Source organism: Erigeron canadensis, chromosome 8 (assembly GCF_010389155.1).
Source record: "Erigeron canadensis isolate Cc75 chromosome 8, C_canadensis_v1, whole genome shotgun sequence".
NCBI classification, from domain to species: Eukaryota; Viridiplantae; Streptophyta; class Magnoliopsida; order Asterales; family Asteraceae; genus Erigeron; species Erigeron canadensis.
In genome coordinates, this window is record NC_057768.1 from 26,197,980 (window position 1) to 26,214,545 (window position 16,566).

At 32.8% G+C, this 16,566-nt stretch overlaps 4 protein-coding genes across 4 annotated transcripts; 2 read left to right on the forward strand and 2 right to left on the reverse strand.

Annotated features, from left to right (window-relative positions):
- The first annotated feature begins 2,650 nt into the window (after positions 1–2,650).
- On the forward strand, positions 2,651–3,700 carry LOC122610502 (L-type lectin-domain containing receptor kinase VIII.2-like). The gene has a single exon (XM_043783487.1). It carries the CDS (start codon positions 2,651–2,653, stop codon positions 3,698–3,700), a length of 1,050 nt encoding a protein of 349 aa, XP_043639422.1.
- A 1,863-nt stretch (positions 3,701–5,563) lies between these two features.
- Positions 5,564–6,796, reverse strand: LOC122610503 (aspartic proteinase CDR1-like). The gene has a single exon (XM_043783488.1). The coding sequence runs from the start codon at positions 6,794–6,796 to the stop codon at positions 5,564–5,566; it is 1,233 nt and encodes a 410-aa protein (XP_043639423.1).
- A 1,384-nt stretch (positions 6,797–8,180) lies between these two features.
- Positions 8,181–9,494, reverse strand: LOC122610504 (aspartic proteinase CDR1-like). Its single transcript, XM_043783489.1, has one exon. It carries the CDS (start codon positions 9,492–9,494, stop codon positions 8,181–8,183), a length of 1,314 nt encoding a protein of 437 aa, XP_043639424.1.
- A 5,271-nt stretch (positions 9,495–14,765) lies between these two features.
- Positions 14,766–15,737, forward strand: LOC122610505. Its single transcript, XM_043783490.1, has one exon. It carries the CDS (start codon positions 14,766–14,768, stop codon positions 15,735–15,737), a length of 972 nt encoding a protein of 323 aa, XP_043639425.1.
- Positions 15,738–16,566: the final 829 nt, after the last annotated feature.

The window sequence follows — 16,566 nt, forward strand, 5'->3', positions numbered from 1 at the left end:
GGTGTTCCTTTATGCTAACTTAATCAATTACAAATTGGAAAGTTATTAGTGTATGCTAATTTAATTACTCACATGAATCTAATTACCAATATTGAATTGAATTTTGAAGGGCTATGGCTCTGTTTAAAATTTTAAACACATTTAGTTTTATATTTTGAAAGTACCGGCTAATTTATATTTGTAATCACTTTTGAAATATATATCAAACAGAGGTTTAGTGAGTCACATGATAATTAACATACAATTTTTTAGTTTGCAATTATTTCAATACTAATGAAGTATAAGAGTATTATCGTTTTCATGATGCATTTAACAGGCGATCGTACGGTTTTTACTGTTCAATCTGTTATACGTCAGTCTTTGATGTTCATGGTTGGCCTGGCGTTTGTTCGTAATATTAGAAGGATGTTACATCATGACAACACAGAATCATTTTCGGAAGACAATGATCTGTTTATGATCATCGCCGTTGTTGCTGCTTCCGTAGCGGAATCCACAGCTTTAGTATTGATTTATGCAAACTACCGCGGTTGGAGGATGATGAGGGATGTTCATTACGTCTATATAAAGCGTATTGGTTGCATCTCAGCAGTTGTAGCAGCTTTTTCAATCATGATGGTAGTGTTTCTGCCCCCAAAGTTCAACTGGATGGGGGTATTAGTCAGCTTTATGATCTCTGCCTCTCTGGGCTAATGTTTGCAATCTGTTGTTGGGAAGACCGGAACTGCACGACTGCACGAGCGACCAAGTTGTTAATAACACTTATGCAGCAGGAGTAGTGGTACTAATCTATGTACCGCTATCGCTTGTTTTGGTGTTATTGGTACCCATGGACCAAAACTGGATTGTGAATTCAACAATGTTGTCATTTGCCGCTATTCATACGGCAGCAATGTACAAGACCTAATTAAGCTCAAGCAATTAACCACCCAAGAATTTCACCAGCTAGCTAATTAATTGTTTCATGGATTATTAGTTATTTTTAATTTTCATGTGTTTTATTTACTGCACTTTTGAACTGGTCTTGTTTGAGTGGTCTTCATCATGTTTAATCAACTTACTTTTGCATTGAAGTGAAATTAATATATAAAAAATTTGCCTCAAAAATCTCTTGAATTACTTTTGAAGTGTTTGCATACTAGACAAGGCTACATGATCATTTGATGCTTTCATTCACATCCCTCCCCCCACCATGGTTTGTTCCTAGTCCACCTTTGACCACTAGCATGAATTGGCCCACATCAATCCAGTATATCCTACTTAATTGTAAGATTTAGAACTCGGTGGTATTCGATAGTATTGATGAATGATAAAGTAAAAAGTTAATTGTATTGGAAATGTATATTTAGTTTTTGAGTTGGCAAGCAGTTTGGTTGTTAGTTTCATTTCCGATTCCGGACACTTATTCCTTTAATTAAACCCATATATGGTACACTTGAAATAATTGGTTACCATTCAGCAATGGATTATTTTCCGTTAAAAATCACTCAATAGTGGAACTATCATTAAAAACATAAACTCAATTAACAGAATACAACGATATAAAGCATTACTGGGGGTCTATTAGTATATTCTAACTACAGCATATCTCAATGTCTTAGAGGCTCCACTGCGTACTTGTCCTGTCTTTGTCTCCCATTTGTCAGTCAGAGGGGACGAGTCAACATCATAGTGTTCGACTCATTCCCGTTTTCGTCCGTTCGATTTGTTCTGATTGGCACGAGCGTTAACGTTTGAGTGTATTTTATGATTTTCTAATTTTTTTTAACACACACACATAAACACACCGTCGAGCTTTTAAACATTTGGAATTCAAGAGGATGGAGATGAAGAGGACAAGGACTATGTGTTACTCGTATATTATTATTAAGAAAAATTTCATAAATGTCACTACTAAGCTTCAAAATTTTAAATATGGAAATGTCATTATCTCTATCTCTACTATCTCTCCTAAATTATAAAACATTTGTTCCCATCAAATTTTATCAACTTTTCAACTAATTTTTGAAAACCCACAACTATAATACATTTAGAGGAAATCTCAGTCATTCATTTTCATCTCTATCATAAAATCTCAACCACTCATTTTATTTCCTCCTCATTCATAAATCATTTTATTCCTCTAATTCATTCAAAATCTTTTATCTCAAAAACCGTATATCGATAAATTGGGTGTTCTTAAAATTTTATGTTCTTTCATTAGAGATATCATTCGATATACTTTCAACGAATTCTTAAATCCGAGAGATAAGTCCGTACGATTAAGGCATTTACTTATCACAACTTATGACTTATCATCTCCTATGACATATCACTCTCTATGACTTATTACCTCCATCATCTCACTGTCATAACATGTGAATACTTTCTCTCGTTAAACTTAAATTATATCACATTCACCTAAATGATAAAATTATTTAAAAAATATATATTAAAATCCTTATAGAAGTTTTAAAAGAACATTTGTAGTTGACAATCATACCCTGCATCCTAATCCTTAGTTATACATAATGTTGAATAGTTCAAGTGTTAATTGAGCCCTCACCTACCAAACTTTGGGCTCCAGAGTCCCACCTACCCCCACATTGTGTTTGGTAAGCAACATATTATGTATATAAATACCTGGTTTACACACAAACAATCCAACAAAATGTCGATTCTTTCTACTTTTGTCACAAACACCAAAATACACAACCTTTTATGTACATACTCTCTGTTTTCACTCTGTTTTTCCGCACTCACTGAAGCAACAACATTTGATATCCAAAACACCACAAACTTCAAGTTTTTAGGAGATGCCCACATGCTCAACAATACTTTTAGACTCACTCGCGACCTCATCGTACCCAATTCCAGTGCAGGCCGGGTTTTATACAGTAAGCCCATAAGATTTTGTCAACTCGGAAACCCAAATCCAACCAGTTTCGCCACTCATTTTTCATTTTCTATTCTTGAACTAAACCCGAATTCTATTGGCGGTGGTTTCGCTTTTGTTATATCACCAGACGATAGATCAGTTGGAGCCGCTGATGGGTTTCTTGGGATTCCAGCTGGCTCTGTTGCAGTCGAGTTTGACACGGTTAAGGATATGGAGTTTAAGGATATTAATGGCAACCATGTTGGTCTTGATGTCAACTCAATGGTTTCTTTACGAGCTACTAATTTGGATTTGGTTAATGTAGATATAAAAAGTGGGAAGTTAATTCACTCGTGGGTCGAGTATTCCGGGTCAAATCATCAACTAAGAGTGTACATTTCGGATTCTAAAACAAAGCCCAAATCACTAGTTTTATCAGTCACTATAGATCTTTCTCAATACGTAAACGAGTTTATGTTTGTTGGATTTTCCGGGTCAACTCAAGGGAGTACTGAAGTTCACTCTGTTGAATATTGGATTTTTACTTCAGCTTTTGATGACCCAAATACAGAACTCGGGCCAAACTCACCGCCTATTTCGAATTTCGAGCCCCCGTTTAACCCAATGCCATATTTGATGCCACCAACAATATCAACTTCTACTCACATGACCCGAAAGCATCGTAAGCTGAATAAACTGATTAGAGGGCTGGTGGGGGCGTTGGTTGGGATTGTTGTGTTGACTGGGGGCATAAGCATCTACCTAAAATATCAAAATGGAGATCAAAATCAGTACTATAATATCTGCAATTGTTGTTCAAATGTGAATAATGTAGCCGTTTAAATCATACAGGATTAATGCATCTGCATGCGACGTATACTGGTGGAGAATTGATATTCGTACAATGAATTTTGATTAAGTTACCGCACTGTACAAATGAAACAGCACACTGTACAAGTAAATAATGCATGTATATGATAGATCTATCAAGTTAAATGGTACTAATATCATCTCCCATACTGTTGTGATTTGAGGTAATGAGATTTAGTTATACTTATACTATATGCTTTATTGTTTTGTTTAATTAATAATAAAGTAGTGTGATTTTCAACGGTATAATGAAATGTTAGGGGTGTTTGGTATGATGGAATGAAAAGGGAAGAAAGGAAATAGGAAAGATTTTCTTTGTTTGTTTACAATGACAAAAGGGAGTGAAAATGGAAAAAAAAAAAAATTTTGTTTTCAAGATGTTATATGTATTAAATTTATTATTATTTAAAATTTTATTTTTTTATATATCTATTTTCTGTGGGTACCAAACAACGGAATTCATTCTCTTTCCAAATACTTATTCTGTTTCTCACTATTTTCAATCACTCTATGAATGAATAGTTTTGTAAAAATGAAATTTTATTTTAATCAGTAGTTATTATTGTTGCTCTCTGAATACGCCAACAGGGGGTTTTGAACAGTTAAAAAATGTTAGTTATATAGTACTCCCCCGTCCCATATTAAGTGTTATAGTTTGACTTTTTGAGTTTTTTTCTTTCAACTTTGACCGTAAATACTTTGGTCTGTGTTATATAACACTTGATATAACATATATGAATTAATTGAGTTTTATATGTACTTTTCATTGATATAACTTTCATCAATTAATGTATAACACAAACAAAGATATTTATGGTCAAAGTCGGAAGAAAAAGACTTGACTGGTCAAAACTGGACAACTAAAATAGGACGAAGAGAGTATGTCTTTATCTTTATAAGGCATAGGATAGGACTATAGATTAAGATTCTCTAAAGTTATTTCAATTTCATAGGTGAGTTGGAGTAACTTCAACCATTGGATTAGATCCAATGATCAAGATTAAAAGTTGATGTTTTAATTTTGACCATTAGATTTAATCCAATGGTTAATATTACTCTAACTTCACCTATAAAGTTGGAGTAACTTTAGAGAATCCTAATCCTATTATACGGTCATAAATTCAAATCTCACATGGAGGGTATTTTTATATTTAATGAGTTTCATTTTAAATTGTTGTAGTGTTATTATTAATTAGTAAGAATATGATCCGGTGCTATCTATCCTGATGACGTGATGATACTTAAGTGATCTGTCAGTGGTCCAAATTTATCGTTAAAAAAACCCCTTAGACTGAAAATATAGTACAGCCACTCTTAATAGAGGAGAAAAATTAGATAAATGGCTGGAACGGGCCGGGCTTGTTCTAGGCTTCTAGCCTTAGTTTTAATGAAGATATTGGGCCTGTGGGTCTGGGCTTCAGGTTAAAATTGTACCTTTCGTTTCGATGTACTCGTAGCAGTTAGTATCTAGGACTAAAATAACGAAAATAATAATGTAAAATTGTAAATGCAATGCTTTCTGAATATAGAACCCAATGTAATTTTCTTTTTTGTTATTCCTTTTTCTGAGAATAGCATATATTAATTGTAAGTAAATAATTTTCGAAATTTATTATTTAATTAACGTAAATGAGTTAAAGCCCAAAACCTCCCGTAGAAACTTAAAAGTCTATAACCTTCCCTTTAAATCAGTGACCAAGAAATCCATTAATGTAAATTATACTATGATGTGAAAGACAATATACCTCTAAGGCTCTAAGCATACAATATATATAGTATCACCAAACACGTATCATCATCTTATTAACGCATATAAAAATCCCAACATACTAAGGTCTAAGCATATTGCATGTTTTTAGTACAATCAGCAGGAGAAAAAGAAACCTTTTGATTCACCAAATCAAACGCTACTAAAAAATTTCGTTGCAACAAGTTTCCAGTTATTGCCAAATCATCCGTAGGCAAAATCGTCAAACAGCTCAGCCCAGTTTCGACCTCTGAAAACGTGTTCATCGGGAGCACCTCAATCGTGGCACCAGTGAACTGAAACGTAACCTTTGGGACTCGATCAAGATCCAAGTCCTTATAACAGACCCCAAATGTTCCCCATGGGTCTGGCACGCTTTCTCCCTCAATGGCTTCGATTAAACTCGAGGATAGATCATTATATAACTTCCGAGGGATAAATGTTAATGTAGTCCCCGAGTCTATAACAATATTACCTTCTTGCACATCATTTTTCAAAGATGTTTGTGGGAATGACAAGTTATTGTTTCCAACCGATATGCTTTCTAACGTAACGTAGTAGAAAGTCGAGGGTTCTTTCATTACTAGGGACGTAGAAACGACATTTAGGCTAGTGATATTAGCATCACTACTACCGAAGTGAATTTTGCTAGTTTGATTTGTTGTATCGTCAAGATATGGAATGAGACAATAAGAAAATTTTCCTTGAATAATTGATGTTAATTGGTTAACTATAGAATATGGGCCATGACCTAGACCAACAATACCACTAGCACCCTCACTAAAAGTTCCCTTGTTTTCATGGCCACACCCAAACACAACATTTTCGAAAGAGGTTGGCCCAAACCAAAAGGTGTCCGTGCCCAGGTCTCCTAACGAGTAGCTCTGGTCGCCATAGATTATTTTGTAACTACACGTATTTTTTGAGTTACAAGGTGTTTCTTTGTTCTCGGTTAAGATTTCACAAGGTTTTGACATGCACGAAAGAGATTGATAAGTGGAGGAAGTTAAGGGATCTAGGATAGGGACACCCATTTGCTTGTAACAGCCCTTGCAGGGTTGACACTGGGCCCATGTAAGGTCTGACCCGGTGTCAACCTCGCCAAGGACTTGTACAGGTGGGTTCCCAATTTGAAATTTCATGACATATTCTCCCATGACCTCGGAAACATCTGCTTCAATCTTGGAGGTAAAGCCAGCCCTTCTCGAGAGACGAGAAGCACGGGAAATAGAATGAAGAAAAGTATTTTGTAGACGATCTATCCCGATATTGGCCGGGTTATAGAGAGGGGAGACTTGAGAGTCTCTATTAATAAGATCCATGGTAAAACCACTAGGGTGCCCATGAGGTGTCGAGAGTAAAAAAGTGATTGCGATTAAGAAAAAGAGAAGAGAAATATTTTTCATAATTAAGAATTGAAGATAATGGGAAGGATTAATGAAGATTTGAGTCGAAATTTATAAAGTGAAAAACGCAAGAATTACAAGAAAAATATATGAATTTGGTAAGTCAAACTCTAATTACGTACATTGACTATTGGTATTATAGGAATGGAAATTCGTATGTGGTTAGATAATTGCAATAGCATATCTTTGCATATATACATTAGCAGTTTCCATAACTTGTAAGCTCAAATACAAAATAAATATAATCAATTTCTAATTTCTCTAGCAACTCTAAATTCTTATCCTTCAAACATTATTTTAGCTTTTATTCAGCACTAATCGTGTTAAACAAGTCCTATCAGAAACAAATATGTGAATATTTTGTGATGTTTATAGAACCGTGAACCTTAATTAGCTGGAATTAATCCATGAAAGTTTTAACCTAAAGATATACCTTAATTGAACTCTGATGATCTCTTTCAAAATCGTCATTGCATATATTGCACTTAAAATACACATCTCCATTTCAAAATTTGCACACATATAAAGACTAAAGATACATTCTCATATTAAAGGCCATAATTACTCTATGTATTTTTAAAAAGATAAAACTTAATTTAGTTAACCAGGTAAATCTTTTTAACAAAATAACTAAACTTGATTAACTTAATATTTTGTGACACCTAATAATTGTCATCAGGCCCAAGCCCAAAACGGCTCAATGCTTTTTGAAAATTTTGTGACACTAATATATAATGAGTTGGACGAGTTACGAGTATATTTCATATATATATATGAAATTCAAGTAAATGTATGGTTCAAATTGATACAAATGTTCATGTCATTTCTGAAAAAAGGGTTAAAAATTATCTGGAGATAAAAAAAGGATTTGCTAAATATAACCCTTTGGGCTGTGTTTAAGGTGCATAATTTATTTGTATATTTACCATGAAAATCAAAAGGCGAACTTTTAATATGAAAGATATAAGTTTTTTATGCACGTTAAATACAGCCCGCATTTAGCATTTCCATATTTAAAATTAAAACAAAAGGATTAAAATCGACATTTAATTAAGAAAAATAAATGCATTGGGGATGAATATCGTTAACAAGTTATTTGAATATGTAACTTGATAAATCAGGACCATTCGAATAAGTTACTATTTTTATCGCAATATGCTTTAGGCATCTAAATATCAAATAGCAATGGGCAAATATTTAAAATTTAGAAATACAAAACACACAAAATTTTGCTACTTGAAAAAATATATAACACATCAATTTTATTCATTGAGATATATTCTCCAACATACTAAGCATACTACTGCATATTTGTAGTACAATCAGTAGGCGAAAATGAAACCTTTTGATTTACCAAATCAAATCCAACCAACAGATTACGTTGCAACAAGTTCCCAAATATCGCCATATCATCCGATGGAACAACCGTAAAACAACTGATCCCCTTTTGGACCGCCAAAAACGTGTAAACCGGCGGTACCACAACCTCAGCTCCAGTGAAACGAAACGTAACATTAGGGACTTTTTCAATATTCAAATCCTTGTAGCAAATCTCAAACATCCCTTGCGGGTCTGGCACGCTTTCTCCCTCAATGGCTTCGATTAGTCTTGAGGATAGGTCACTATAGAACTCACGGGGGACAAACGTTAACGTTGTCCCCGAGTCTATGATAATGTTACCTTCGTGCACTTCATTTTTCGACGAACTTTGTTTTTTTGACACATTATTGTTTCCAACCAAGATACTTTCTAACGTGACATAATAGTAAGTTGGGGGGTCTTTTTTTATTAGGGGAGTAGAAACGACATTTGGGTTGGAAATATTGGCTTCACTACCAAAATGAATCTTGCTAGTTTGATTTGTTGTTTCACTAAAATATGGAATGAGACAATAAGAAAATTTTCCTTGAATAATTGATGATAATTGGTTCACAATAGAAAGTGAGCCACCCCCAAGACCAACAATACCACTAGCACCCTCACTAAAAGTGCCATTATTCTCATGACCACAACCAAAGACAACGTTTTTTAAAGGTGTTGGCCCGAACCAAAATGTGTCGGTCGCGAGGTCGCCTAACGAGTACGACCGATCACCATAGCCCATTTTGTAATGGCAAAGATTGTTCGCGTCACAAAACAATTGGTTATCGGATAGGGATAAACAAGGTTTCGACTCACAAGAAAGAGATTCGTAAGTGGATGAAGAGGAGGGTACAAGAAAGGGTGGGCCCGTTTGCTTGTAACAGTATTTACATGGCTGACATTGGGCCCATGTAAGGTCTGAACCAGTGTCAGCCACGCCAACAACTTGTACTGGTGGGGTTCCAATCTGGATTTCCATTAAATATTCTCCCATAACCCCGGAAATATCTGCCTCAATCTTAGAGGCAAAACCAGCCCTTCTCAAGAGACGAGAAGCACGAGATATAGAACGAAGAAAAGCATTTTGAAGACGGTCTAACGGTGCATTGGCTGGGTTGTAAAGAGGGGATAGTTGAGAGTCTCTATGAATAAGATCAAGCGTAAAACCACCACCACCAACGTCATGGTGAGGCCTTGAGAGACAAACTGAGATTATTGTGATTAAGAGAAAAAGAAGAGTAAATGTTTTCATGATTAAGATAAATGTGTGAAGGATTAGTGAAGGTTTGGTCTAAATTTATAAGGTGGAAATGCAAAAGTTTACTGGAAATTAAATGAATTTGGAAGGTCATATGCTAATTAAACTGATTATTAGTATTAAAGGAAGGGATATTGTAAATGCGTTTAGACTTTAGATAATGACCTAATACACATTCATATCCTTTCATACATTGCCAGCAGGTTACATGTATAACGTATTAATTTCCAATTTCTTATGCAAATTAATGTGATATATATTCTAAAAATATACGATATATAATTAATTTCCAATGTCTAATATCTCATTTTGAAATCAAATTTACAAACATCATTTTTATAGTTTTTGATATGCATTAATCATTCCATTTATACCAAACATCAAAAAGTGAAGAAGAAAACTTATAAAAAAAAAAGTGAATCATAATATGCTGGAATAGGTTTGGTGTACATTAGAGATGATCCTGTACAAAATGTTTTGTGTCACAAAAAAAAATACATTTGTACTGTATTGTTGTATGATGTATATTGTGTATGACAAAAGTATTTTGTGTATTATGAATCATTATCCTTCTCGGCAACCCCAATTATACCAATAAAGTGTGGTGGCCTGGTGTGTTTTTTGCTGGTCCTTCATTAAAATTCTACTTAGCGTTAAATGTAGCAAGATTTGGCCAAGACAACTGATTATTTTGGTTTAAAATGTGGCACATATTCTTGGATGGTGAACAATATTTTAAATACCGATAAATATAAGCCGGTATTACCGGTTTTACTGGTACCAATACCTTGGTATTTTGAGCCCGGTAATTTTAGTATTTTCACTAATCAATACTGGCCGGCATTTCCGATATTCTCGGTTTTTTCTGGTATTATCGTTCCGGTATTTTCAGAATTTAAAAAAAAAAATTGATTTTTAAAAAAAATTATTTATATGATATTTTTATGTTACTTTTTGTTATTTATGAACTTTAAAACTTATATTTTGTTATTAAATATTTATTTGTTATTATTTTTGAGTGATTATAATTGTATTTTGACTATTTTTGTTGAGATGTAACAAGTTTTGTAGGATTTTTATGAAAAAATAAAATAAATTAAAAATAGTTGTACCGGTTGGTATTTCTGATAATACCATTAATATTGGTAATACTAGAAAATTTGTTCACACCGGTATGACTAAAATACCGGTTTTTAAAACATTAATTGTGAGGAACAAGTTAGGCAGTTGTCGTTTAGGGGGGAGGGAGTGGTAGGGATGGCAATGGTAATCCGATCCAATGAACATCCACCCGATCCGATCTATCATTGGTGGATATGGATAACGCTAAGTGGATGAATATTGGATGTGGAGTGGATATGGATGTTTAATGGAGTGAATATGGATGAAAGTTTATCATCCATTGATGTCATCCATTAACCCAAATTAATTAAATTTGTTATTATTATTTATATTATTACATATAAAAATGCACATGTGTTTAACATATTTTACATTTTTGTTATATTTGTATATAACTTGTAACTTTTGATATGGTATGTTCCTAAAATCTGTAAAAGGAATTAAACTAGTAGTAAGTATTCAATATTTTAGACTTTTGGATTGCAAAAAGTGCGGAAAACATTATGTCTTTTGGTTGTACAAGTTATAAAACTAGTGATTTTTTGATTGAATAATATAGAGAAAAACCATGGCTTGTGATTGTCAAAAGTTAAAAAACATATTTATTGATAACAATTATGTTTACTACATATTTGAAGTTTTTTTTTTTTTTTTTCAAAAATAATTTAAGGACATCTAACGGATATCCATTTATCCATCTAATCCATTGGATATGGATATGGATATGGATGGATGAAAACTTTTTAAATGGACATGGATGTGGATATGAATGATAGAAAAATAAATGGATATGGATGTGGATATGACGACATCCAATCTATATCCGATTCATTGTCATCCCTAGGGAATGGTCACCTTTTCTCATACTTTACCACTTTTTCACATCATCAATTACCAATAAAAATCTTCACTTCAATTTTTCTCAATCTTTTCCAAACATTCTGAAATCATTGACGCCACTTTTACCAAACTTTCTCACATTTTCACCTCATCATTTTTCTTTTATTTATTTTTAATATTATATGTTTTTAATACTATAAAAATAAAAACATGACATTTGAGGTCCCCACTTTCTCATCCAACCAATCAATCACCTTCTTTCTCTTCTCTCTCTTTTATCTCTCTTCACTCCCCTCCTTTCCTCCATTCGATGTTCTTCCCCGTTTTGCCTTGTCTCTCTCCATCGGTAAAGTGGTGGTGGCGGTGTACCTGCGCGTAACCACGTGGTAAACTTTCTTCTCTGTGTACCACTCCCTCCTCCCCTTATAAAAATATATGCTCCGTATGTGATTAAGTGAAGTTTTATTGATTGCTAATCTACTATAATTAATTTTCGAATGCCATGAAACAACAAAAAGCTTTGACAAATTCGACAATCTAAATCTCCAATTTTCCTAAAAGAATTCTTACCGTACTATACAAGGCATGCATGTACGGTCATTAATATATTTTACTCGTACATTACACATGTTGAGTATCTAACATATATAATAAAAGAGCATCCTAAATTCTAACATGAAAAAGCAATAGCGTTTGGATAGATTAGTCCAATGTTGATCTAACAATTGATTTTTTTGATGATGTCATTGCCCAAATATAGTTAAATTATGTTAAACCCCTTAGTTAAATCACACATTAAAAAAGATAATGCTATTATATACGACTTTTCCAAATTTTGAATTGGTCCTATAAACCATCTAGGCAAATTAATTACAAATTGACTACTTTGATTTTTTTAAAAAAACATTCAAATAGAATATATTATCAAATTATTTTTTGCAAGTTAAATATATTAAGTTTAATTTTAAACAAGACATGTTAAGATTTAATAATATTGTTTTAACAATGTTTTGTATCAAAATTTATTATCTACCAATAAATTTTTACAATATCGTAATATAACAAACATAGATTAGAATTTGAAGAATGATCATATTTTAATTATACTATTAAAGTAACTATTTTTTATAATTATAAATTGTAAGAATTATTTTCCATATATAATAATGATCATATTTTAACTTATTAAGTTAAAGTTAAACATAAAATTTTCTTAAAAACATATATGACAATATTATTTTCATCTAATCCGCATTAGCATTAGTAAGGGAAGAGAAAGAAAAGAAGAGAAGAAAGGTGGACGAAAGCAAAGAGCAAGTATGAGTCTCCTGCTCTTAAAAGGAATAGCACAAGCGCTAAATGACTATAATTAAAATTTGAATTTTATGAAAAGGTTCAGACTTTTTCAATTGTCAATTAAGGTTTATCTTTTATTAAAGATTTATAAACGTATATAAATATCAATGTCAAGCTATATAATATTAATATTTTGTTAGTTATATATGTTCATCCGCGTAATACGCGAGAAAGTAATCTAGTTGTATAATACAATAATATGAAATATTTAATGGTTGATATTCTTTTCGTTCTAATTTAAATGTCTAAATTTAACTTAGTAAGTCTTTTTTTATATATTTTGACCGTAAGTATTTTTGTTTGTATAATATATATCACTCCAATGAAAGTTATATCAATGAAAAACACATTTGAAACTCAATATATCCATATATTTTACATCAAATATTGTATAACACAAACCACGAAATTTACGGTTAAAATTGCGACACTTCATAAATACTCAAACTAGAAGATTTAAAGTATATGCCTAAAAATGGTAGTATACGACGATTCAACATCCTTACTAAAATTGCTAATCGAAAACACAACGTTAAATCTGGCCTCCAATGTTTAGCTGACACTAATTTATCAAAGCTTTTCCAAAATATATTCGGTAAAGAAAATCATTATTTTCTCCTTTAAACATTACAAATTTTTATTTTTATGAACAGCTCCTAATAATGATCCGCTACTACTAAGCTTGACTAAATTGTACAAATTTAACATCTTAATAGACAGTTAAGTTATTCATATACGAGTAACTTATTGACAAATTTATTATTATTATTTTTTCTAAACGATAAATTTGCATTTAACATAGAAAACTTATACTAGAAAATCTTGTCTTCATTTTAAAAACATTTTACTCATGCCAAAATTTAAATGTAAGATCTTACGGTCTTAGACTTCACGGTAAGAAAATTTTGCATATGACATGGAGTTACCTTCCTAAACAAAATCACGTTTGTTTAACTCCTGAAGGCTAATTTCCAGTGTTTTCTAGGGAAAATCACGTTTGGTTTATCCATTCACGTACACTAATTAACTTTTGTTGGTTTTTAATCATATTTAATTTAATATGGATAATCATTTCGTGTTGAGTTTTCTAAAGTTATCCTTTGTAGGTAAATTTTGTTGTCTAACTTTTTCAAATCACATTATATTAAATTGAATTAAAAATTCAAAAATCTCATCAATAGTAGAATGGTAAATTTTATTTATTCGTCCATCAATGAAAAAGTGAAACAAGACAATGTATTGTTGTGTACGTGTACAATTTAAGGTGAAATAGTTGATGATATATATCTTCTTAAACCATACCTAATACTAATTTTTTTTTTATATTATACACACATGAGCAATTCATGCATGTTTCATATGAATACAATAAAGTTTTATATAAATAAATATTTTATATCAATCCACCAAAGTTCACTAGTAGTGTACTATATAATTAAACACACCACCGGCAATATAATTTGTGCATCATAAGTTCATAACTATAAGCATCACCAAAATCTACATATACTTCTGATCAATATATATGGCCTCCATAAATCCATCACAAATTTCGGATCAAAATGAGAGCAAAAATGGGTTGTCGAAATTAGTGAAAACATCAACTCAATAGCAAATTCTTCCAAACCCCATCCATTTCGATCTTTCAAGTCCCTAAATCCCTAAATACACAAAAACCAGAAGCCTTTGATCCGCAACACATAGGCTTAGGCCCGATTCATCATTGACTTAGAAAATGTGCGTATTTACACACCAAAGTCCAAATCTGATTAAAGTGACTTCCTGGAACTACTCATTGAGTCGTTTCTATATGTTATGATTTTTCTCTTTTTCTTTTGGCTTATGTTAGTATTTAACTAGACAACAATACATTCATACACCTATAAACCAACCTTAATTACAACAAAGTAGCGTACAATAAAATAAAATAAAAACATCATCCTCGATATGGAAACCAACGACAGAGCAGAAGCCGATCGACTCCTTGCAATCGCCGATGGCCTCTTACGATCCAACGATCTCAATGGGGCACGTGATTTCTCACTTTTGGCTCAAGAAACGGATCCCTTAATTGAACGTTCGGACCAGATCATAGCCATTGTGGATGTCCTTACCGCCAGCAATACACGAATAAACAATCAAAATGATTGGTATGCAATTCTACAACTCGAAAGTGGACGAATATATGATGACATGGATCTCATTAAATCAGAATATCGTCGCCTTGGGCTTCTTTTGCATCCTGAAAAGAATGATTATGCATTTGCTGATTCAGCATTTAGACTCGTGTCAAATGCATGGGATGTATTATCTGACCCATCACGAAAAATGGCTTTTGATAATATATTGCTAAAGAATCAACAAATTTCGTGTGATAAGAAAATGGCCCGTGATAATGATTTGGCAAAGAATGAGCAAATTTCGCGTGATAAGATTCCAGTGAGGCGTGCGGATGGGAATATATGGACCGTGTGTCCGTACTGTTATAATTTATACGAGTACCCTAAGGTGTATGATGGATGTTGTTTAAGGTGTATGAATTGCGAAAAGGCGTTTCAAGTTGTCGTTATACCTCCTGATTCGTTGCCATTGGCCGTGCCAGGTAAAGAAGAGTATTATTGTTGTTGGGGAAATTTTCCTATGGGGTTCGCAACGGCAAATTCTGAAATGGGTAAAGGCAATGGCATGATGAATTGGATGTCGCTCTTGTTTCCAACGAAGGGAAGTGTTTGGCCGTCCCCCAATTCATTGGGGGGCGACAATGCAAAACGTGGTGATGGTTTCATGTTTGGAACATCACCACGTGTGCAGTCAGAGGCGCCAAAAGAAAGGAAACTGACGCCTCCAACTGCTGAAAACACCGTGTCTCAAAGAAGAGGTAGGCCCAAAAAAAATCGCTTGCCAGAAAGGGGTGTTTGATATGCTAAACTTGATTAACAGTGAAATAAAATGTGCCTTAGCTTATCCATAATTGCTTATTCTGATAAGCAATAATATGCTTTTACTAGCAAAAATGTTAATGCAATATATAGAGCATGGCAGCTATGATCGGAATTTGTTGAAATATGAAAAAAAATTTGCAAGAAAGTTGGGATCAATTAAATGGGTAAACAAAGTATAGTACGTCGTGGTTTAATTTATTTGGGTTTTAGTTTTGACTGGAATTGAAAACGGATCATGTGTGGGTTGGGTTGTGAGCCTGTGAAAGACTGGAAGGTATGATACTATGATGGACTGGGTAGTTTGTTAGACTGGGCTTGGGTTGAGTTAAACGGGTGTGCATTTAAATAGAAGATCTAAATCATGATTGTACATTTGTACTAGATTTGTTGTATTCTTTTTTTTACATTTATGCACAAATCTAAATTAGAAAAAAATAAAAACGAAAACATATAAAAGTATACTAGTCCTAATATTCGTACGATCTACGGTAGCTATATAGGTTGTATTATAAAGAATTTTAAATATGCATCATACATGATCTGTGACTCTGTGACTATGAAATAAATTGTGATTAAAGTAAACCAATGATTGAAGCTAAATAATAATAAATACTTCATCCGTCCCATTTTAATTGTTCTATTTTGACTTTCAAAATCTTTTCTTTTTAACTTTTATCATAAATATTTTTGTTTGCGTCATATAACACTTGATATAAAAAATATGAATGAATTGAGCTTTTAATGTGTTTTTCGTTGATATAAGTTTCATCAACCACTATAGAGTACAAACAAAGTTATTAACGATC